At 39.8% G+C, this 25,942-nt stretch overlaps 3 protein-coding genes across 3 annotated transcripts; 2 read left to right on the top strand and 1 right to left on the bottom strand.

The window, feature by feature from the left end:
• Positions 1-17,219: 17,219 nt before the first annotated feature.
• LOC143885843 (uncharacterized) lies at positions 17,220-19,591 on the top strand. Its single transcript, XM_077389894.1, has 3 exons — positions 17,220-17,511; positions 17,661-18,235; positions 19,148-19,591. The coding sequence occupies exons 1-3, from the start codon at positions 17,220-17,222 to the stop codon at positions 19,589-19,591; spliced, it is 1,311 nt and encodes a 436-aa protein (XP_077246009.1).
• A 364-nt stretch (positions 19,592-19,955) lies between these two features.
• LOC143885842 (uncharacterized) lies at positions 19,956-20,547 on the top strand. Its single transcript, XM_077389893.1, has 2 exons — positions 19,956-20,283; positions 20,399-20,547. Exons 1-2 carry the CDS (start codon positions 19,956-19,958, stop codon positions 20,545-20,547), a joined length of 477 nt encoding a protein of 158 aa, XP_077246008.1.
• A 2,139-nt stretch (positions 20,548-22,686) lies between these two features.
• On the bottom strand, positions 22,687-24,289 carry LOC143885840 (uncharacterized). The gene is made up of 3 exons (XM_077389892.1): positions 23,912-24,289; positions 23,316-23,546; positions 22,687-23,013 (listed from the first exon to the last, which is right to left on the bottom strand). The coding sequence occupies exons 1-3, from the start codon at positions 24,287-24,289 to the stop codon at positions 22,687-22,689; spliced, it is 936 nt and encodes a 311-aa protein (XP_077246007.1).
• Positions 24,290-25,942: the final 1,653 nt, after the last annotated feature.

Raw genomic sequence — 25,942 nt, 5'->3', positions numbered from 1 at the left:
GCATGGGAAATCTGAATCAAGGGCAAGATGACCCACATCACAATTTGAGAGATAAAGTTAATACGCCTGATTCGGGAATCCTGGCCGAACTTCAACGGAGATGCAATGTCATGTTAAAAAGCCTTATGAACCAGATCTCCTGACTGAATGGGAGAATGAAATACAATCACCATTCATAGAGGCCATATCACAGGCCCAATTGATGCCAAATTTTGACTTACCAAGGCTTGATCTCTATGATGGTACGTCGGATCCATTGGAGTATCTACAGTCGTATCGGAGAGCGATGGAATTCAAAGGCGCTAACGACATTGTTATGTGTCACGCTGTTTCTTCGTATTTGAAAAGATGAGCGAACAGTTGGTACGGCCGCCTTAAACCTAACTCCATATCTTCTTTTCGAGAGTTAGGTAGGGAGTTCGTCACATATTTTGCTAATAGTCGGCCACAGAAGAAACCTGTCGATGCACTCCTCGCTCTTCGCCAAGGAAAAGAGGAAACTTTATGATCTTTCATAAGACGGTTCAAGGCCAAGTTAGCACAAATCAAATACCCTAATCATGAGATGGTCAGGGCCACCATAAAATCAGCCATACATGATAGAGACTTCATAGTAGCCCTGAATATCGATCCTCAGCGAGATCTCCAGGAGCTAATGGCAGTGGCGGACAAATATGTCAACAATGAAGAATCCTTTGCCATGGAAAGAGAATTAGAACTCGCCAAAGCTCCAGAGAAGCAGAAGGAGGAGACTCGATCGAATAATTGACAGGCTAAACCCCCTCGATCCGACAATCGACAGTCACAATCTAGTAACTGAGCTCCTTCGAAACAGTTTGAAAGGTACAATTACACTCCCCTGAATACATTCGTTGCAAACATCCTCTATGAAATTCGAAGAAAAGAAGATCTCCAATGGCCACCAAAGATGAAAGGTACTGGTCGTAAGCGTAACACTAGTAAATATTGCCATTATCACGGTGACCAGGGCCATACGACAGACGATTGCTATAATCTGAAGAACGAGATCGAAGGTTGATGGGGCTTGGACGTATCGATAAATACTTAATGAACCCGAGGACTAACGGACCTTCTCATAACGTCGAAGTTCAAAAAACGCCCGGCCCCTCCAATCTGATCTGACCAACCATTGGAGTCGATCAAACCAAACATGTCTCTGAAGTTCGACGCTCCCCAGACGTAAGGACCGATGCCCCACTCCGAATTGCGGGTAGCATCGATGTTATCGCTGGAGGTTTAGCCTCGAGTGGACCGACAATTTCCGGACAGAAGGCTTATGCCGCCCAGATTCATGCGATGGAAGCTCCAACAAAGAAGTTACGGTCGGATTCGACCAAAAACGAGGAACAAATAGTCTTCTCTGAGAAATATTATGAAAAAGTCCACCTTCCCCATGATGACGCGGGAGTTGTCCGCCTCATTATTGCCAATTACAACATAAGTAAGGTACTGATAGACACTGGTAATTCTGTCAATATTTTACATTACGATGCTTTTAAGGAGATGCACCTCGGGATGGACAGACTTGTACCGGTTGAATGGTTGATACACGAAATTTCTGGCGGATCGATCCGTATCGAGGGTAGGATAGACATTCCCTGTAACATTCGGTACCGAACCCCATCAGAATACTATCATGCAAACCTTCTTGGTGGTCAAAATCCCCTATACCTATAATGCTATCATAGGACGTCCTGCTTTGAATAAGCTTGAAGTAGTTGTCTTCACTCCCCACCTCAAAGTCAAATTCCCAACAAAAGCAGGACTCAGAGAGGTAAGAGGAGATCAAGAAAGAGCCAGCAATTGTTATGTTGATTATGCTAAAGTAGTGAAAAAAGCAAAAAAATCCCTCCAAATAGCCGGTACCGATCCACGTTCGGATAACCACCTAACGCGTGGAGAACCAGTGGAGGAACTGACTCAAGTTGCTTGCGGCAGAACCTGATTTCACAACTTACTCACGACACAGATTAACTCAAATTAAGTGGAAAGGGGCTTGACACCACGAATGATGAAACGCACCTTATCCGTTTTGTAAATACACAACAGAAAGTAAATATAGTTAATCTAATTGATATTGTAAGTTGCTTGCGGCAGAGCCTGATTTCGCAACTTACTCACGACACAGATTAACTCGAATTAGATGGCAAAGGAGCAGGCAAAGGGGCTTGACATCACGGATGATGAAACTCACTGTATCCGTTTTGTAAATACACAACAGAAAAGTAAATGGATTACATTATTTACATTTGTTAGGGTTTATCCTTACCGTTTGGAGAGTTGGGCAGCGTAACTGTGCTTGTTTGGAGGGGGAGGCTTCAGAGATTGTCGAAATTTCGACAGAACCACAACACTATATTGAGGTTAAGGATGCTTAATACCTTCCCCAATTGTAACCACAATTGGGGTGCTTAATACCTGTTAGCCCAAGGGTTCAACAAGTACTCCCATTGACATGTTTTGATGATTAACAAACTCAATTTGATATAAAAAGGTTTTATGTACTAATGATTTCCATTGGCTAAGTTATTGTGTTCATAGCTTTAGTACATTCAAGATTGCACAAGAAATGACAAAATCATTCAAGCTCAAGGTAAGATCAAAGGCATGACGAAGCAATAATCATCTATGGCAAACTAACACAAAGGCAAGACAAGGTCATTCAAAGAACAAGGTTGAATTCAAGCTCTACAAGGATGGAAATCAACTCAAAAACTCAAGCAAGGCTCAAGCATCAAAGGAGATGATTGAAGACAAGTCAAAGCATTTACAAAGTGCCAACAAGATTGAAGACCAAGCTAGTTTAACATGTATATAGTTTATCCTGTATAGTCTAGGTCAAAGGCACAAAAGAGAGTTTAAAATTAACATAAAATGAATCTAATTGGACAAGTGAATGATCACGGTGGTGTCCTCACTCTTTGGACTCACATGACATTTCATTTGACAAGATACATGTGAATTCCGAAGGCTCAAAACAAATCAGCAACCAAGACTTGAAATATTGCTGAAATAGCCTTCTCGGAATTCCGAGAAGAAGGCTCAGAATTCCGAGATAATTTCTCAGAACTCCGAGAAAGCCCCTATTTGAAAAAATTATAACGTAGACGGTCAACTCGGAATTCCGTGCACGGACTCTGAGACGACCGTTGGGGACTCTAAAAATGCCATATTTTTATCTCCTATATATATATGAACCTTAAGGCTTTTAAGAAAATACCAAATGAGTTAACTTAACATTCAAAGGCATTAATACTCATTTTCTTCAAGATTTTCACTCTCCCTCTCTCTTGTGCTTTGACCTTGATTATTCTTGAGAGATCTTAGGCTTTTCATTTGTACATCTTTTTCTTGTGAGAGTGAGTGTGCTTTCTACTTGTAATCAGCCTACTAAGAGGCAAGTGAGCTAAACCCTTTTCTCTTCATTGTATTTGGCAACAAGGGGCGCCGTAGAAGACCCTTGGAGCTTGGAGCTCGGATTGTACAAGGCGAAAGGAACGCCGTATTTAAGTTCATTGGAGAAGATAGTGGAAACCTCAAGGAGCCAAACTTGAGAAGAGTGGAGTAGGTCTTTGGTTAAGACCGAACCACTATAAAAATCCTTATGTCAATCATCTGTCTCTTTACTCATTCTCTTGTGGTAAGCACTTCATTTTTGTCTTGAATCTTAATATTGATTTTCTAATCAATCTAAAACTAGTGCAAACAAATTTTTTAAATTAGTAAGATTTTAAAAGAAACCCAATTCACCCCCCTCTTGGGTTGCTAAGTGGAATTTCACTTGGTATCAGAGCATGGCTCTTCCATAGGATTTTTCTTTGAAAACGTATAAGGGAAAGATCCAAATTGCAACATTTTCTCATAGCAATGAGGGGCAATCCACTACTAGACCTCCCTTCTTGAATGGCTCAAACTATCCATATTGAAAAGCTAGAATGAAAGTGTTTTTGAAATTTTTAGATTTTGATGTTTGGAGAAGCATCCAAAATGGATATAAAGAACCTAGTATTGATACGGACCTATGGGATGATAATGAAAGAAAAGAGTCCACTATCAATGCAAAAGCAATGAATGCCTTGATTTGTGCCTTATCTCCCGAGGAGTTCAATCGAGTTTCTACTCTTGAAACCGCTAAGGAGATTTGGGATATGCTAGAGGTAGCTCATGAAGGGACAAATCAAGTGAAAAAGTCCAAGATGAATCTTCTCTTTAGAGTGTATGAACTATTCATGATGGACCCTAATGAAACCATTGCCGAAATGCATACTAGGTTCACAAACATAACCAATGATTTGAAATCATTAGGTAAACAATTGTCCAACAAGGACTTAGTTACTAAACTACTTAGGTCATTACCTAAAGATTGGGATCCCAAGGTCATCGCCATTGAAGAAGCAAAAGACGTATCAAAAATGGGCTTAGAAGACTTAATAGATTCGTTGATAACTTTTGAAATGATTTTAAAAGGAAGAGAAACTTTAAACAAACAAAATGAAGATACAAAAAGGAAAGGAATAGCTTTTAAAGCAAGAGTTGAGAGTGAAGAAGACATACAAGATGATGATCTTTCTCTCTTCACCAAGAGATTCAAGAAATTTCTCAAGTTCAAGAGAGGAGGCAACTCTAGCTAAAGAAGAAATAGGCTTTCAAGCAAAGAGGAGATAAGATGCTATAAGTGCAACAAGGTTGGTCATATAAGGCCAAATTACCCACTTATCAACAACAATGACAAGGACAAGAATAATAGAAGAAATGGCAAAAAGGCTTTATGTGCGGCGGCTTGGGATGAAGGAAGTGCTTCATCCGGAAATGAATCCAACGGAAAAGATGAAGATGACCTTTGCTTCATGGGACTCACCGATGTGACTGATGTTGATGATATATCTCATGAATTTTCTAATGATGAACTATTAATTGCTTGTGAAAAACTTCATGAAAATATGGATTTACAACTTGCCAAAAACAAAACAATGAAAAAATCCTTGCATGATATAACTAGGGATTTTGGGTTCTTGAAAAAGGAATTTGATTTGCAAACCAATACAAGTGAAAAATTAATTTTGGAAACAAGGCTTTAAATGAAGAAGTAGACAAATTAATTTTTGAAAACAAAAGCTTGAAAGAGAAAAATGAGAAACTTGTTTTGAAATGCAAAGAACTTGATTTAACGTTTAAAAAATTCTCATGTGGCAAAAATAAACTAGATGAAATTCTTGAAAATAAGCTTGTCTCTCTAGAAAAAACTGGTCTTGGATACCAACCATTTTCTAAAGGAGAAGCCTCATTTAAGAATAAGTTTATAATGAATTCTTCCCACATGCATGCTAGCACTAGTGCTTTTATTCCTACTTGTCACTATTGTAGTAGAATAGGACACTTAAGGTTTGCATGCAATATTAAGAAATCAAAAGCATCTAAATTTATTTGGGTTAGAAAAGATGAGCTTTATGATGTTGCTAACCTTGAAGGACCCAAGAAAAAGTGGGTACCTAAAACTTCAACATGAGCTTTGGTTCTTGTAGGTGTGCTTGAAAGGAAAACCCTCAAAGGAGAAGTGGTTCTTGGATAGCGGTTGCTCAAGGCACATGACGGGAGACGTAACGAAGTTCACTTTCGTCACCATGAGCCATCAAGAAAATGTCACCTTTGGGGATGATACAAGAAGCAAAATCATCGGTGAAGGTGTCATTAAAATTAAGGATATTAAAGTTGAACATGGTTTGCTTGTTGATGGTCTTTCATTCAATTTGATAAGCATTAGTCAACTATGTGATCTTGGTCACAAAGTTCTTTTTGAAAAGGATAGATGTAAGATTTTAAATGCTAAGAATAATGAAGTTGAATTTGTTGCATTTAGAGATGGTAATATGTATTCATTAGCATTAGAAGACCTTGAGAATCAAAACATCCAATGTCTCATCGCCATGGATGATAACCCTTGGTTATGACATAGGAGACTTGGTCATGCTCATATGGATTTGATTTCAAGATTGTCTTCTAAGATCTTGTGAGAGAGTTACCTAAACTCAAGTATGTAAGAGATAAAGTTTGTAGTGCTTGCATTCATGGAAAACATGCTAAAGACAATTTTAAACCCATAAGTGTATTATCTACCTCTTGTCCACTACAACTCCTTCACATGGACCTATTTGGTCCCATGAAGACTCGTAGTAGAGGAGGAAGTAGATATGTATATGTGATTGTTGATGACTACTCTAGGTTTACTTGGGTGTTGTTTTTAACTAGTAAAGATGAAACCTTCAAGAAATTTGTTAACTTGTATAAGATAATTCAAAATGAACAAGGAGTTTTCATAAATAAAATTAGAAGTGATCATGGAATCGAGTTTGAGAACATTGAGTTTGATACATTTTGTAATGAAAATGGAATCAAGCACAATTTCTCGGCTCCAAGAACTCCCCAACAAAATGGGATAGTTGAAAGGAAAAATAGATCACTTATTGAAATTATTAGAACCATGTTAAATGAGCACAATGTTCCAAGAATCTTATGGGCAGAAGCCGTTCACACGGCTTGCTATATTTTAAATAGAGTGCTCATTAGACCTCACCTTAACAAAACACCTTATGAACTATGGAGTGGAACACCCCCCAAAGTTAGCTATTTCAAAGTTTTTGGTTGTAAATATTTTATTTTAAACATGAAAGACACCTTGCACAAGTTTGATTCAAAATCCGATGAAGGTATCTTCTTAGGCTATTCAACCCATAGTAAAGCTTATATAGTCTATAACAAAAGAACTCAAATTGTTGAAGAATCAGTGCATGTCAAATTTGATTAGTCATTTGAACCTCCTAAAGTCATTGATGAAGATGATGATGGTGCCAATCTTCTAGAGTCTCCTAGTCAATTAAAGTCCCTTGTTCAACCCTTAGAAAATCTTGATTTAGAAGGTCAACCTATAGAAGAGGTTGAAATAGAAGGTCCTCCCAAACATAGTAGAATCATGTCTAGTCACCCTTCTACTCAAATCATAGGTGAAACCTCACAAGGAGTCAAGACAAGATCTCTTTATAGGAATGTGTGTGCCAACATGGCATTTATCTCCCAAATTGAACCCCAGTCCATAAAAGAAGCCGAAAAGGATGAATTTTGGTTGGTTTCTATGCAAGAGGAACTAAACCAATTTGAGAGAAACAAAGTATGGAGGTTAGTTCCTAAGCCTAGTGATCACCCGGTTATTAGGACTAAATGGGTGTTTAGAAACAAACTCGATGAGCATGGAGATGTTCAAAGGAATAAAGCTAGATTAGTAGCCCAAGGTTACAACCAAGAGGAAGGTATCGATTATGATGAGACCTTTGCTCCGGTTGCTAGATTGGAAGCCATAAGGATGCTACTTGTATTTGCATGCTATAAAAACTTTAAGTTGTATCAAATGGATGTGTAGAGTGCATTCCTAAATGGATATATTATGGAGGAAGTTTATGTTGAACAACCTCCCGGTTTTGAGGATTTCAAATACCCTAATCACGTATATAGGTTGGACAAAGCCTTGTATGGTCTAAAGCAAGCTCCTAGAGCTTGGTATGAGAGGCTTAGCTCCTTCCTATTAGAGAGTGGCTTTCAAATAGGCAAGGTTGACAAAATCTTGTTCCTTAAAAGAAAAGTAAAAGATATGCTTATTGTTCAAATCTATATGGATGATACAATATTTGGTGCTACTAATGATAAGATGTGTGAAGAATTCGCACAATCCATGCAAAAAGAGTTTGAGATGAGTATGATGGGAGAACTTACCTATTTTCTAGGACTTCAAATCAAACAATGTAAACATGAAATTTTCATCAACCAAGAGAAGTATACTAGGGAACTCCTTAAGAAATTTGGCATGGATAGCTCACAAATTAAGCCAACTACCAAATTAGAAAATGATGAAATTGGCAAACCGGTTGATAAGAAGAAGTTTAGAGGAATGATAGGTAGCCTATTATATTTGACTGCTAGTAGGCCGGATATAATGTTTAGTGTGTGCGATTGTGCTAGATTCCAATCGGCTCCAAAAGAGTCTCATTTGAGTGCCGTTAAGAGGATATTCAAATATCTCAAGGGAACTCCTTCTCTAGGATTGTGGTATGAAAGATCAAATGAATTGAACCTAGTAGGGTATTTGGATGCCGACTTTGCCGGATGTAGGATTGATCGAAAAAGCACAAGTAGCACATGTCAATTCCTAGGTAGGTATCTTGTGTCTTGGTTTAGCAAGAAACAAAACTCCGTAGCCCTATCTACTATCGAAGCTGAATACATCGCGGCCGGAGCTTGTTGTGCACAAATCCTATGGATGAAGAATACTCTCATGGACTACAATCTTGAATTTAGAAATGTTCCAATCCATTGTGATAATACAAGTGAATTAACTTGACAAAGAATTCAATTCAACATTCTAGAACCAAGCACATAGAGGTAAAGCATCATTTTCTAAGAGATCATTCTAAAAAGGAGATATATCCATCCAGTATATCCATACAAATGATCAATTAGCGGATATCTTCACTAAACCCCTAAATGATGATAGATTTTGCGACATTAGAAGTGGACTCAACATTTGGAGTTCGAATCAGATTAAAGAGTTTGATAGTGATGCCTGAGTGATTGTTAATGTTCTCTCTCTATATGTATATATATATATATATATATATATATATATATATATATATATATATATATATACGGAGCTGATATTTCTGCTCCACTTTTAGACTAATCCACTCCAACTTGGAGTGGATTGGTCTAAAGGTGGAGTGGAAATATCCAAAGCATTGGGGAGTTGATATTTCCGCTCCCCCTTTAGACCAATCCACTCCAAGTTGGAGTGGATTGGTCTAAAAGGGGAGCGGAAATATCAATTTCCTACACATATATATATATATATATATATATATATATATATGTATGTATCTTTACTACCCTTGTTTTGATAGTGACTACATGATTCAAGATGATCAAACCTTAAATATAAAACTCACTCAATTGGTGCCCATAGCCCACTTTGTTCAAAGGGGGAGTCGGCATCGTCATTCTAATCAAAGACACTTAATACTTTGGCCATGTGCCATTATCAAAATCGTGGATAAGTCACATGTGCAAATCATTCCTTGAAATTGTTGTGACAATGTTTTGTTTTTATTAGAAATATATATATCTATAATTAGTGGCTTGAATGTGTAATGTCATGTATATGTATTGGCTGGCATGTGTGTCGTACATGACGTATCTTTTCTAAGCTTACCATTGCCAACATTCATGTAAAAAAAAAAAAAACCAACTACACGGAACTCCGAGAAATTTCTCGGAATTCCGCAGTAAGCCAAGAAACAAAATATTTTTAACTCTTGGAACTCCGAGATATTTCTCGGAATTCCGCAGTAAAGAAACACAAAAAAAAATCTTTGAACTCCGAGACATTTCTCGGAATTCCACAATAAACAAAACAACAAAAATAATTAACTCTCGAAACTCCGAGAATCGGTCCAGGCGCGTATAATACCCGGACGGTCTCTTTTTTCTTCTCATTTTGTTCTCTCTTTCTTTTCCTCCTTTCTCTCCTCCATCTCCAAACCCTACCTTCTTTTTCCTCTTTTTCCTCCCAAATCCACCCCTCCTCCATCTTCTTCTTCCTTAGAAACCCTAGATTTCTCTCCTAAACCCTCCAAACTCCATTTTTTTAAAACCCTTTCCTCCACCCATTTTTCCTTTTTATTCGGTATCCCTTCCTCTTCTTTTCCCCAATCTCTCATCTCCATCCTCAATCCAACCCTTTTTCTTCCTTTTCTCCCTTTCTTTCATCATTTTCTTCCCTCTAGGGCTTCAAATCCCTCTTTTTTCTCTTTTGTTGTTCATTCTCTTCAAACCCTAGTTTCCCAACTATGCCTAGAACGAAAAATCTTCCCAGTGGCGGTTCCTCTGGCGGGCGGGACAATGAAGGGCCATCAAGGAAGAAAGCCAAGGTTAAAGCTCCGGTTCCCGAACCCGATGTTATTCCCAATTCATACTTCTCCTCCTCACACGCCAAGAAGACATGGCCAACACTGGCTACTCGGGGCATCCTCACTGGCCGATTCATTGAGCCCGACGTTCTCCAACATTTTGACCTTCAAGCGCGATTTGATGCCCTTGGATGGACTCTATTTCTTCATCTCTACGAGCTTGTCTACCCTAGGTTAGTTTGTCTTTTCTATACCAATCTCACTATCACTTCCTCTTACTTCCAAATTGAATCTCGTGTCAAGAAAACCCACATCAAACTCAATATTCATCAACTTGCTGTGATTCTTGCGATTAGTTTCGATGGCTTTGAACATTACTTTTGGCCAAACAATGGGATCCATTCCCTTCCAGATCTTGATCACGACACTGTGTATGGCTGAATTACCAAGCGCTATCGGCCCAACATGCTTGTGCAAATATCTGACCTCATACCCGTGGCCAAAATGCTTCATAACGTCATGTTCAACAACTTCACCCCGCGCTGTGGCATGACCGATGCCATACGACCCCCTGAGGCCTACCTCATATATTGCATCCTTGAGGGTCGCAGGCTTTGTCTACCATACATCATCTTTCACTTCATGTTCCAGACTCTTACTCGATCATGCGCCTCACTGCCGTATGGCATGCTCCTTACCTGTGTATTCCGCCACTTCTGTATCGCTCTGGAGGGTGAGGCCACCGACACTCCCACTGCTCCTTTTAACGATCGGACCTTCCGGCGCATGGCACTTGCCAAAGAAGTTGTTGCCGTTGACTCTGATGACGAAGTTGCAACAGATCACGATGACGACGGTGAAGGAGAGGCGGATCCGGACACTCAAGCCCCTGCGGCGCCCTATGCATCTCAGGATTTCTCTCAGGGCTTCGCAGCCATGCAGGAGGCCCTTGAGCGATCCATGACCACACAGTTTGAGCGGCTCACTACCCATGTTGACACAGAGATGTCTACTCGATTCCAGTTGCTCTCCACTCACGTCGACGACCAGTTCACTGCCCTTTATCAGTACCTCTCCGTCGCATCAGCACCCGGGCAGTTCCTCTTCTTATCAGCCACCGCCTCCTCTAGAGCAGTAGATGGCTTTCGTTCTCTGATGCTGGACATCGTTTTGATCAGACTCCTTTGATAAATTAGGCTTATCTATATGTTTGTATTTGACTAAATTGTATTTGGATTGTTGGTTGTTTGTATGGATCCTATTTGGATGGATGCTTATATGATCGGTTGGATCTTTTTAGGATGTATTAGGTTCATATTTCTGTAAATGTTATGATGTGTGGTGGATACTATGTCCTTTGAATGGTTGTATGCACTTCTATGTGTGGCCCTTCCCATCATCTATATATATCTCTATTTGGTTTGCTGTGTGATGTGCTTCTCTGTTCTATTTCTTTTTGCTCGCCTACCTTGTCCTGTGATTCCTTTCTCTCTTGCATTGCCCTTTCATTGTCTCCTTGGTTCTCACATGCCCTCGTTCCTTTTGTTCCACCCTTTTGGTGATGACAAAAGGGGGAGAACATTGGAGCTCCCAACTCATAATAATATGCAAATATGGAGGGGGAGCAAAGCTCCATGCTTAGAATTTTGCAATCAATTTCCATCATTACAATTAATGCTTTAAATGTTCAATTAAATCAATCTCTTAGGGGGAGCATAAACTGTTCTATTCATCCCTCAAGGGGGAGCTCCTACCCTAAAGCAAATTGTGTTTGTCATCATAAAAAATGGGGAGATTGTTAGCCCAAGGGTTCAACAAGTACTCCAATTGACATGTTTTGATGATTAACAAACTCAATTTGATATAAAAGGTTTTATGCAGTAATGATTTTCATTGGCTAAGTTATTGTGTTCATAGCTTTAGTACGTTCAAGATTGCACAAGAAATGGCAAAATCATTCAAGCTCAAGGTGAGATCAAAGGCATGACGAAGCAATCATCATCTATGGCAAACTAACACAAGGGCAAGACAAGGTCATTCAAAGAACAAGGTTGAGTTCAAGCTCTACAAGGATGGAAATCAACTCAAAAGCTCAAGCAAGGCTCAAGCATCAAAGGAGATGATTGAAGACAAGTCAAAGCCTTTACAAAGTGCCAACAAGATTGAAGACCAAGCTAGTTTAACATGTATATGGTTTATCATGTATAGTCTAGGTCAAAGACACAAAAGAGAGTTTAAAATTAACCTAAAATGAATCTAATTGGACAAGTGAATGATCATGGTGGTGTCCTCACTCTTTGGACCCACATGACATTCCATTTGACAAGATACATGTGAATTTCGAAGGCTCAAAACAAATCAGCAACCAAGACTTGAAATATTGCTGAAATAGCCTTCTCGGAATTTCGAGAAGAAGGCTCGGAATTCTGAGACAATTTCTCGGAACTCCGAGAAAGCCCATGTTTGAAAAAATTATAACGTAACAGTCAACTCAGAATTTCGTGCACGGACTCCAAGACGACCATTGGGGAGTCTAAAAAGGCCATATTTTTATCTCCCCTATATATATGAACCTTAGGGCTTTTAAGAAAATACCAAATGAGTTAACATTCTAAGAGCATTCAAAGGCATTAATACTCATTTTCTTCAAGATTGTCACTCTCCATCTCTCTCTTGTGCTTTGACCTAGATTATTCTTGAGAGACCTTAGGCTTTTCATTTGTACATCTTTTTCTTGTGAGAGTGAGTGTGCTTTCTACTTGTAATCAGCCTACTAAGAGGCAAGTGAGCTAAACCCTTTTCTCTTCATTGTATTTAGCAACAAAGGGCGCCGTAGAAGACCCTTGGAGCTTGGAGCTCGGATTGGACAAGGCGAAAGGAACGCGGTATTTAAGTTCCTTGGAGAAGATAGTGGAAACCTCAAGGAGCCAAACTTGAGAAGAGTAGAGTAGATCTTTGGTTAAGACCGAATCACTATAAAAATCCTTGTGTCAATCATCTTTGTCTCTTCACTCTTTCTCTTGTGGTAAGCACTTTACTTTTGTCTTGAATCTTAATATTGATTTTATAATCAATCTAAAACTAGTGCGAACAAAATTTTTAAATTAGTAAGATTTTAAAAGAAACCCAATTCACCCCCCTCTTGGGTTGCTAAGTGGAATTTCACTTGGTATCAGAGCATAGGCTCTTACATAGGATTTTTCTTTGAAAAACTACAAAGGAAAGATCCAAATGGCAACCTTTTCTCATAGCAATGAGGGGCAATCCACTACTAGACCTCCATTCTTCAATGGCTCAAACTATCCATATTGGAAAGCTAGAATGAAAGTCTTTTTGAAATCTTTAAATTGTGATGTTTGAAGAAGCATCCAAAATGGATATAAAGAACCTAGTATTGATACAGACCTATGTGATGATAATGAAAGAAAAGAGTCCACTATCAATGCAAAAGCAATGAATGCCTTGATTTGTGCCTTATCTCCCGACGAGTTCAATCGAGTTTCTGCTCTTGAAACCGCTAAGGATATTTGGGATATGCTAGAGGTAGCTCATGAAGGGACAAAGAAGCAAAAGCCGTATAAAAAATGGGCTTAGAAGACTTAATAGGTTCGTTGATAACTTTTGAAATGGTTTTAAAATGAAGAGAAACTTTAAACAAACAAAAGGAAGATACAAAAGGAAAGGAATAGCTTTTAAAGCAAGAGTTGAGAGTGAAGAAGAAGAGAGTGAAGAAGACATACAAGATGATGATCTTGCTCTCTTCGCCAAGAGATTCAAGAAATTTCTCAAGTTCAAGAGAGGAGGCAACTCTAGCCAATGAAGAAATAGGCCTTCAAGCAAAGAGGAGATGAGATGCTATAAGTGCAAGAAGGTTGGTCATATAAAGCCAAATTGCCCACTCGTCAATAACAATGACAAGGACAAGAAGAATAGAAGAAATGGCAAAAAGGCTTTGTGTGCGGTGGCTTGAGATGAAGGGAGTGCTTCATCTGGAAATGAATCCAACGGAAAAGATGAAGATGACCTTTGCTTCATGGGACTCGCCGATGTGACACAAGACATCTCTGTATCCCGTTATCCAATGGTATCAAATTTGAGCCAACCCGTTATGGTAGCTCTCTAGGAAACATTTGTTTTTTACACAATAACTTTTCGAACCAAAAAGTGTTTCGCTCCTACAATGATCCTGCAAATCTAATCAAAGCCCGAGTAAGTCCGTCTATTCATGATAACTCGTCGAGATCAGACAACGTTTAAAACAAACTGTCATATCTAAATCTTGCGTACGATCAGTCATGTCAATCAATTGGTGTCGATTTGACATTTCTGTTGTTAGTGTCCACACTGGATGTCAAAATGACATCCCAGAGGTCCCTCCCCAAGTCAGGTATCCTTAACCTGATTCCCAATTAATCTGTTAGTGATGACGTGCATCCCAGGACTCGTTCTAACGGTCGTATCTTCAAAACCCCAAAACCGTCGGCAAGAGGTTTTCACTCAATGACCTGACAGCAAGACTCCTCGATGAAGGTTGTACACCTGAGGATCCGATGTGAGTTTTGCGAGCTTATCATTAGTATCCATTGACAAAATTTTGCTATCTCCTTACTTTGGCATTCAGGTGCCTTGCACCCTCTACCAAAGCTACCAAAGAGGGGCATCTGTAGGCACCCAATTTTGTCAAGGAAGTATTAGTGATAGATGACGTGAGAAAGAACCTTATGACGAGTTCCAGAGCACTAGTTGTATTTCTCTCAATCTCTCTTCAGGGTACCAAACAATTTTCGAAAGCCGTTTTAAAACCACCAAAAGCCTGTTTTAACATAGCACCCGCATTTTTCGGCAAACTTAAAGCCTGTCCACACAGCACCCGCCTTTTATGGCATAAATCGGCAAGCTGGTCTACACACGGCATTTCCAATCAGTAGATTAACTTTGGGTCTAAAACACTCTTTTAGCACCCAGAGGGCACCCTGTTTCCCGAAAGCACCCAATATCTGGTCCATTGGAAAGTCCTAGAAACAAGGAATCCAACGAATCTGACCGCATGAGAATTGGAGTCCAATCGGAAGAGATATGAACGATCGAAGTTACCGATAAAAGACGAAAATACTACAAAACAAAACAGAGAAGAGACAAACTATTGCACTTACCGGGAATGACATCATCCACCAAAAGATGGATGATATCATCCCAAATTCATCTCAGACGAATTTGGGGTCGAGCTAGATATTTTTACCCCCCTCCCTTATAAATAGGGGGTAAAGGTTTTTTACACCTCTCTCTCTCTCTCCCCACTTGGTGCATACACCTTCTTCCAGTGTATTTCTCCCCTTTTTTGGTGAAATTCAAACCCCGAACCCCTGCAGAAAATCAGAAAGAAACCCCAGTTAGCTTCCTTTAGAAGAGAGAAAGTAGCAAAACACTAGGTAGCTCTTTCCGGATGTCGGCACTCTGTCAAATTTCTGAAGGTTCAGAGCGTCTTTTCTTTTTTATACCGTTGTTTTGTCGAATTTCGCAGAACTACAGCTACTTTTCAATAGTAGAGCCGTTGTTCTGCCGAAATCTCGGTAAACTCGGAAGCGATTTGGCTATACAGTGCCGTTACGCCTCTGATTCTTCCGCAACTGTGGGTTCCTCCCTTTTAACACAGCGTGGTAGCGCTGCCGAATTTCGAAGAACCCAATGTCTTATTCTCAATATAGCACCGTGGTTCTGCCGAAATTTCGGCATTACTTGAAGCCTTCTCTCCCTCCAAGCGCAGTTACGTTGCCCAACTCTCCAGTCGTAAGATAAAACCCTAAAAAATGTAAAAAGCAAAAGAAAATTGTAATCCCTTTACTTTTCTGCAATTTACAGCTTTATGCACATTAAGGTACGAGGTTGAGATGTCAAAGAGACTTGTTCCTCTACTGCCGATAGCTCGAGAAAAAAAATCCCTCCGACTTGCTTTTACTTGTCGCAATTTATAGCTTTCTGCACAGTAAGGTACGAGGTTGAGATGTCAAAGAAACTTGTTCCGCTACAGCCAAGCACTGGAGACAAAAATCCCTCCGACTTGCTTTTACTTTCTGCAATTTACAGCTTTCTGCACAAGTAAGGTACGATGTTGAGATCTCAAAGAGACTTGTTCCGCTACGGCCGAGCGCTCGAGACAAAAATCCCTCTGACTTGCTTTTTACTTTCTGCACTTTACAGCTTTCTGTACAAGTAAGGTACGAGGTTGAGATCTCACAAGACTCGTTCCGCTACGGCCGATGCCTTGTGACATAAATCCCTCCGACTTGCTTTTTTACTTTCAGTACTGCCTTTTCCGTTTGATTTACGAAGAGGGGGCCTACTTGGGATCAGTTGCAGTATTCCTTTGGAGTCTGTGACATATGGTCTCAAACAGGATCGAACCAAACCAAGCTTTGTTTTGATTTTTTCTGTAAATCCATTTCATTTACATTCGAAATTAAGCATAACCTAACAAGGGAGATAAAATCCAATTATTTCATTTCAAATCCTTCGAAAATGCTAATCTAAGTTAAGAGACCGGGTTAATCTGGGCAAGAGGGGTGCCTGACACCTTCCCCAATTGTAACCACAACCCTTACCCAGATATATGTAAGGACCGCCCCTTAAAACTGAGCAAAATATAAGGTTCACAAGCCTAGAGCAAAAGAACCCCTTCGGTTACTATTCTTTCAACGAAATTCGAGCCCCAATGCTCATTTTCTTGAAAGAATGGACACGAGTCCTAAGTCCTAACCTAGGTGGCAACTCTGAATTCTTTGTCTAACGAAGTTAGGACTTCGGTCCCGAGTTCGTAAGATACGCAGATCAAATAACACCCTCCCCCTTATAACCCGATTGTGGTGATCCCCTGCCGTCCTGCGCAGCACGGGAAAAAACCAACTCCCACACACCCTACTTATATGCCACTTCAATATCCTCTCCTATTCCCATATGGGGAGGATGGTTGGAAGATCAATATACCATGTAGATCTAATCTTAATGGCACCCAGCGAAAGAGGGAGTCTGTTAGTATGCGGGAGTATTATGGCTGCCGGATCCTATATTGACCTAAAGAGGGGAAATCACTTATTCGATCTGGGCGTGTCTTCCAACAATTTGTCGTTGATGCTTATGCGGCTATTGAGGAGCAGAGGCTATTTTTGAGTACGTACAAATCAGGCACAAGTTCGTACAGAGCTCTATCAAGGTTTGCAAGATGCCGTATCGGCCAGAGATCACAATGCCGCAATGGTTGGGAAGGGACTGGTTCTACCATCATCGTTCAAAGGAGGACCTCGTTATATGGCTTGGGCTTTTCAAGATGCAATGGTAATTTGTCAATGGTATGGCCCTACCCCCCGATTTGTTCATAACATTCACCTGCAATTCAAAATGGAAAGAGATCTCATCAGCTCTAGAATTGATCCCCGGACAAAGGTTGAAGATAGGTCTGACATAGTCGCAAGAGTCTTCAATATAAAAAAGAAACAACTTATAAATGACCTGCGCATGAAAAAGATCTTTGGAAAAGTAGTTGCAGGTATATCCTTTGTCCCTACCAACCTCCATATCTTAAAGCATCTAAAATCCATTGTGTTTATGTGTACAAATTGACTTTATGGTTTATATTTGTTGTTGGGTTTTCTCTCATGTGTCCGTTCCTTTTTGGATGTCAGTATCAAAATGCAGATATCCATGTTGTCGAATTCCAAAAGCGAGGGTTGCCGCATGCACATATTTTGTTAACACTCGCCAAAGAAGATAAGATAGTTACTCCAGAAGAGCTCGATGATTTCATCTGTGCTGAGATACCTGATAAGGATTCCAACCCTAACGCTTATGAAATTGTTTTGAAAGCAATGTTCCATGGGCCTTGCGATCGTAAGAATCCGAACTCACCATGCATGGTAAATGGTAGTTGTTATAAGAATTTTTCAAAGAAGTTCAATAGCCATACAACTATTGATAGTAATGGCTTCCCTGTCTACCGACCGAGGAGGTATGGTCAAAAGGTGATTGTTCGTGGTCGAAAGATAGATAACATTGACCTTTTGATTAAATATAATGCACACATCAATGTTGAGCTATTTGCTAAAACAAAAGTAATTAAATATTTATTCAAGTATATTCATAAAGGACTCGACAGATCTACCGCTGTTCTTAAGGTTTATTCTAAGACAAATGTACAACATACTGATAACGTCCGTGAGGAAAATGATGAGGTGAAGCAATACTTAGATTGCAGGTACAAATCTGCACCAGAGGCATGTTGGAGGATTTTTTAGTTTGATTTGCAAGCACAACATCCGTCTGTTGAGCGGCTCCAGTTTCACTTACCAGATGAGCAACAAGTCATATTATGTGACAATGACGACCTCTACGATGTCATCTCGAGGCCCGATATAAGTAGGACCATGTTTACAGAATGGATGGAAGCTAATAAGGAATTCGACGATGCACGAAAGTTGAGATACGTTGAGTTCCCAACTTCTTGGGTCTAGAGTAGGGAAGAGAAATGATGGAAAAGACAAAAAAAAAATGGAAAAACAATAGGTAGATTGTACTACAAGCACCCATCATCCAGGGAGCGATTTTAATTGCGCTTGCTTCTGAATATTGTGTGTGGGCCCCTGAGTTATGAAGATATTCATACTGTTGACAATGTCATCTACTCAGACTTTAAGGCTGCTTGCAATGCTTTGGGTTTATTAGAAGACGACAATGACTGGCACGAGGCTCTTGAAGAGGCATCCGTTTGGGCTTTCGGTCATCAACTATGCCATTTGTTTGCTTCAATGTTGACCTCATGTGAGGTGACTGACCCCTTAGTATTATGGGAGACACACTAGAGGGGCTTATCAAGCAACTTGCAGGTTAGAGTTGGGAGGGATGTCCAAGGTGTAAATTTAATAATACATGCAGATGTCTCGCAAGATATTGCGCTTTAAGAGATAGAGAGTATCCTTAATAGTGTTGGGAGGAGTCTTACAGATTATCCATCCATGACAATGCCTACGACAAATAATTCAGACTTATATTCGAATTGATTAATCTGGGAAGAATTAAAATATGATCTGGTAAAAGCTCGGGCAAACTACGAACGTTTGCATCGTAGCCTAACATCTGAGCAATTGTCGGTCTTTAATGCTGTTATACAATCATGCCTCAACAAGCAGGGTGGCTTCTACTTTGTATATGGTAATGGTGTCACTGGAAAGACCTACTTATGGAAGAAATTGGTAAACAGATTGCGAATGGAAGACAGATTAGTACTGAGTGTTGCATCATCTGGTATTGCAGCATTGTTACTACCAAGTGGACGTATTCCTCATTCGCGTTTTAAGATTCCACTAAAACTCGATGATATTTCTACATGTTTGATAGCCCCGAAGACGGATATAGCAAATTTGATAGAGAAAATTGACTTGGTTATTTGGGATAAAGCGTCGATGGTACATCGACACGTCCTTGAAGCTGTTGACCGCACATTTAAGGATTTATTAAAGCATCCTTCTGTGGACGAAAGTCGTAAGAACTTTGGAGGGAAAACATTTGTTCTTGGTGGCAATTTTAGGCAGGTTCTTCCGGTTATACCAAAGGCGGGTGGAGACTATTGTTAGTGGTTGCTTGCAAAGATCATATTTATGGCGGCATTGCAAAGTATTCCATTTCAAGACCAACATGCGCGTATTGCGGCAAGGGTTATCTTCTATAGTACGCAATGAGTACTCTTCTTTTGCGCAATGGATACTTGACCTTGGGAATGGAACCCTGCCCTCTATTTCAATTCATGGCCGTGGTGAATCCGATTGGGTAAAACTACCAGATTATATGCTCATAACTGAGAATGGAGCTGGAGTAACATAGTTAATCGTAGATATCTACCCAAACTTTATAACGTAGTTACACGATGATATTTTCCTAGAAGAAAGAGCTATTCTATCTCCAAAGAATGCTGAGGTGGACCACATAAATTCTATAATGATGGAAATGCTACTGGGTAACGGTATGACGTACTTGAGTGTTGACGCTGTAGTCGATGGCAAATCTCAATCCTGTTTGAATGGATTTCTTGCCACACCTGAATATTTACAGTCATTAAATTTTCCCAGTATGCCAAAGCATTGTTTAGAATTAAAGATCAGCACTCCTGTCATCTTACGTAACTTAAATGCATCGATCGGTCTTTGTAATGGAACTCGATTGATTGTTCTCAACATGGGTCTGCATACTATTCAAGCAAGAATAATTACTGGGGACAACAAAGGTGATGTGCACTGCATACCATGGATTGCAATGTCGACATCCCCCGGTGAATTTCCTTTCGTATTCAGGAGGGGACAATTTCCTTTGAAATTCGCATTTGCTATGACGATCAATAAAAGCCAAGTGCAAACTTTGTCAAATGTTGGGATATATTTTAACAGAACCTGTTTTCACTCACGGTCAACTTTATGTTGGTACATCACGTGTCACTTCCCGATCTGGCATTAGATTATTAATCGGCGAAAAGTCGCACCCTAAGTATGGCTACACACGTAATGTGGTTTTTAAGGAAGTCCTACAAGGTTTATAATTAATACATTAAAAGACGGTGTAAGTAGATTCACATTTTTAGAACTCTACTACAATGTGTTCTGCTTATTTTCTAACTGCATAAAACAACTATAGTATATGTAATGATCTGCAGGATGAAGGGCAATTATTACACGCCCTTCTTATATATACACCATTCTCGGCTCACGTGGAACATCAAGTGACGTGTCAAGCGCCTCTTCGATATGTCTAACTTTGAAAATCCAAATAGGAAGGGCCAGATATTGAAGGCTGTTTTGATGGACAATGAGGTATGGTTTTAAGTCATAAAAAATAATCACCTCCATAATTGAACCTCGGTTCTATTTTTTATAAAAATTATGTTCTCTACTCAATGATTACAGGACGAAGACATACAATTAAGTCTTTTTAATTAAGATGTTGGGAAGTACAATTCTATATTGAAGGAGGGCAGCTGTTAACGTCGATGTAAAACCAAGGCCAATTCATGTTGCTATCCGATAACGCCTATCGACTGGTTGCTATCCGATAACACCTATCGACTGTCCTTGCATTGACATTTTTACTGTAGTAGCAGCTGCCCTCCTTTAATATAGAATTGTACTTCTCAGCCTCTTCATTAAAAAGAGTTAATTGTATGTCTTCGTCCTGTAATCATTGAGTAAAGAACATAATTTTTATAAAAAATAGAACCGAGGTTCAATTATGGAGGTGATCATTTTTTATGACTTAAAACTGTACCTCATTGTCAATCAAAATAGCCTTCAATATCTGATCCTTCCTATTTGGATTCATAGTTAAACATATCGAAGAGGCGCTTGACACGGCGCATGATGTTCCACGTGAGCCGACCATGGTGTGTGTGTATATATATATATATATATATATATGTGTGTGTGTGTGTGTGTGTGTGTGTGTGTGTGTGTGTGTGTGTGTGTGTGTGTGTGAAGGGCATGTAATAAGTCTCCTTCATCCTGCAGGATATTACATATATTATAGTTGTTTTATGCAGTTAGAAAATAAGCAGAACACATCGTAGTAGCGTTCAAAAAATGTGAACCAACTTACACCCTCTTTTAAGGTACTAATTACAAGCCTTGTAGGACTTCCTTAAAAACCACATTACGTGTGTAGCTATACTTGGGGTGCGACTTTTCACTGACTAATAGTCTAATGCCAGATAGGGAAGTGACACGTTATATAGCAACATAAAGTTGACCATGACTAAAAACCAGGTTCTGGTAAATATATCCCAACATTTGACAAAGTTTGCCCTTGGCTTTTATTGTTCGTCATAGCAAATGCGACCTTCAAAGGAAACTGTCTCCTGAATTTGAAAGGACCTCACTAGGGGATGAAGACATCGCAATCCTTGGTATGCAATGCACATCGCCTTTGTTGTTTCCTTTAATGATTCTTGCTTGAATAGTACAGCGCCCAAGGTTGAGAACAATCAACTGAGTTCCATTATAAAGACCGATCGATGCATTTAAGTTACACAACAACATGACAGGGGTTCCGATCTTTAATTCTAAATAATGCTTTGGAGGACCGGGAAACTTTAATGACTGTAAATATTTGGGTGTGACAAGAAATCCATCCAAACATGATTGAGCTTTGCCATCAACTACAACGTCAGCGCTCAAGTAAGTTGTACCATTACCCAGTAACATTTCTATCATTATAGAATTTATGTGGTCCACATCATCATTTTTTTGTGCTAGAATAGCTTTTCTTCTAGGTAATTATCATCATGTAACCACGTTATAAAGTTCGCGTGTATATCTACGATTAACTGTGTTACTCCAGCTCCATTCTCATGTATGAGCATTTCATTTAGTATTTTTACCCAACCAGATTCACCACGCCCATGAATTGAAATAGCTGGCAGGGTTCCATTCCCAACATCAAGTGTACATTACACAATAGAAGATTACTGATTACGTGGTGTAGAAGATAACCTTTGCCACAATACTCGCATGTTGGTCGTTGGATGGAGTACTTTGCAATGCTGCCATAAATATGATCTTTGCAAGCAAGCAATAACAATAGTCTCTACCCGCCTTTGGTATAATTGGAAGAACCTGCCTAAAATCGCCACCAAGAACAAATGTTTTCCCCCCAAAGTTCTTACGACTTGCGTCCACAGAAGTATGCTTTAATAATCCTTAAATATGCGGTCAACGGCTTCAAAGACGTGTCGATGTGCCATCGGCGCTTCATCCCAAATAACCAAGTCAATTTTCTTTATCAGTTTTGCGATATCCGTCTTCTGCGCAATCGAACATGTAGAAGTTTCGTCGAGTTTTAGTGGAATCTGAAAACGTGATTGAGCAGTACGTCCACCCGGTAGTAACAATGTTGCAATACTAGATGATGCAACACTCAATACTAATCTGCCTTCCATTCGCAATCTATTTACCAACTTCTTCCATAAGTAGGTCTTTCCATTGCCACCACTACCATATACAAAGTAGAAGCCACCCTGCTTGTTGGGACATGATTGTATAACAACATTAAAGACCGACAATTGCTCGGATGTTAGGCTACCATCCAGACATTCGTAGTTTGCCCGAGCTTTTACCCGATCATATGTTGTTTCTTCCTAGATTAATCTATTCGAATATAAGTCTGCATTATTTGTCGTAGGCATTGGCATGGGTGGATAATCTACAAGACTCCTCCCAACACTATTAAGAATACTCTCTATCTCTTCATGCTCAATATCTCGCAAGACATTTCAGGTATTATTAAATTTACATCTTGGACATCCCTCCTAGCTCTAACCTGCAAGTCATCTGATAAGCCCCTCCAGTGTGTATCCCATAATACTAAGGGGTCAGTCACCTCACATGAGGTCAACATTGAAGCAAACAAATGGCGTAGTTGATGACCGGAAGCCCAAACAGATGCCTCTTCAAGAACCTCGTGCCATTCATTGTCGTCTTCTAATAAACCCAAAGCATTGCAAGCAAACTTAAAAGTCTGGGTAGATGACATTGTCAACATGACGAATATCTTCATAACGCAGGGGCCCACGCACAATATTCAGAAGCAGGCGCAAGTAAAATCGCTCCGTGGATGATGGGTGCACGTAGTACAATCTACTTATTGTTGCGTAGTACAATCTACCTATTGTTTTTCCTTTCTTCGTCTTTTCCATCATTTCTCTTACCTACTCCAAACCCAAGAAGCTGGGAACTCAACGTGTCTCAACTTTCGTAGCTTCCATCCATTCTGTCAACATGGTCCTACTTATATCGGGCCTCGAGATAACACCGTAGAGGTGAATATGACATGATGCTCATCTGGTAAGTGAAACTAAAGCTTCCAACAAATGGATGTTGTGCTTGCAAATCAAACTAAAAAATCCTCCAACATGCCTTTGGTGCAGATATGTACCTGCAATCTATGTATTGCTTCACCTCATCATTTTCCTGACATACGTTATCATTGTGTTGTACATTTTTCCTAGAATCAACCTCAAGAACAGCGGTAGCTTTGTCGGGTCCTTTATGAATATACTTGAACATATATTTAATTACTTTTGTTTTAGCACATAGCTCAACGTTGATGTGTGCATTATATTTAATGAGAAGCTCAATGTTGTATGGGACAACCCATCGGTTATCTATATTTTGACCACGAACTATCACCTTTCGACCATCCCTCCTCCAATAGACAGTGAAGCCATTACTATCAATAGTTGTATGGCTATTGAACTTCTTTGGATATTTCTTAGAATAACTACCATTTACCATGCATGGTGAGTTCGGATTCTTTCGACCGCAAGGCCCATGGATCATTGCTTTCAAAACAATTTCGTAAGCGTTAGGGTTAGAATCTTATCGGGTATCTCGGTACAGATGAAATCATTGAGGTCTTCTTGAGTAACTATCTTATCTTCTTTGGCTAGTGTTAGCAAAATATGTGCATGCGGCTGTGGACCCCGATCCGAGAGAGGCGGGGGACGTGCCCCACGGAAGTCTCAGGATCATCCACGTGAATGGAGAGCTCTACCAAGGAACTCTCGAAAGAATGTGCCTCTCACAGCATGAGTGGCGATATAAGGTGAGATACCTCTCGATTCGGGGACTAGCCCAGATTCGAGGCGTACCTTAAACAAAGAAGAGTCGACATCCAAGGAAGTGGGCCTAGGATCCCATACTATGCTCTGTTGCAATGGATAACCAGAGATATAAAAAGAAGGTCCGTGCCTGGTTACGAATTTGGAAGGTCCGAAGAGCACCTCGTCCGCCCAAGTGCAAACACCTGGTCTCTTATGCCATTTACTTATTGATTTTGAAGAGTTTTGGGCGAAATTCATATGAAATGGGAATGAATATATCCGAGAAGACGTCTATCTAATCATGCATGTCTCATAGATGATTAATAAGCACACCTAAAAGAAATGAAATAAGTGTCACCTGAGAATAACTAGGTTATGAATGTTATACCTAATTGGTGTCTAAGTTCTGGTGTGCAAACACATGCATGCTACAGCTAAAGGTATAGGATCTGTACATGAAAGTAAGAAAACACAACAAAACATACAACACAAATCAACTCTATACGTGACTGGACAAGACGAATCCTAAAACTCTAATGCAGGACTTGACTCGGACCAAGATGGCCATCCATCCCAGCTGCTCTACGTATCCCGGCTTCGGGAAGAATCGGAGTCAACGTAGTTCAATGACCTATTCTAAACTACAATGCCTAACCATCTAGAACCGCTATCCTAGACTCGATCCACTAGACTCGACTGATTTTTAAAGCTTGTACGATTGCTTAAATTAAAGTGAATTGTAATTTTTAGGACTCTCTATATGCCCTAACTAATGCAAGTTGCTTAACCTTAAGCTAGTGCAGGTGGGCCCTACATCCTATGCGTAACTAGGCTGTGCATCCTAAAGAAAACCATGGGATGACTATATGCTTCCTAGTCTAGCCATCGATTCGACTAAATGTCTAATCGATCGACTCGAGGCCTCCTAACTCTAGGGACACTCACACAACAGGACACACCATATCAATACAAATCAGGACAGCCTCCTAACTCTAAACATCCTAACCAGCTAAGACAGACTCCTAACTCTAGGGGAAGATCTTTTCGAAAAGGTTTTGAAGAATTTTATATTTTTATTAAGGTTTAAAATGTTTATTTTGAAAGGTTTGGCTGGACTTGGGATATGAATCCCAAGCTGCACTACGTACCCTATGGGAAGGGATCAAGCCAACGTAGTTCGGAACAGTCTTTCCTAACTACTCTCCTAATGACTCGAGGTTTTTGACATTTTTAGTTTTTCAAATGTTTTTGTGGTTTTTAACATAAGAGGACAGAATCATATCATCATAAAGGTAGGACAGACTCCTGATATCCCGCAAAGGTTGGACAGCATCCTATGCTTTGC

The sequence above is a fragment of the Tasmannia lanceolata genome, unplaced genomic scaffold, assembly GCF_043159265.1.
Source record: "Tasmannia lanceolata isolate RefF3 unplaced genomic scaffold, GAP_Taslan_0.1 ptg000011l, whole genome shotgun sequence".
NCBI lineage: Eukaryota > Viridiplantae > Streptophyta > Magnoliopsida > Canellales > Winteraceae > Tasmannia > Tasmannia lanceolata.
This window is presented reverse-complemented; position numbering and strand designations above follow the sequence as displayed.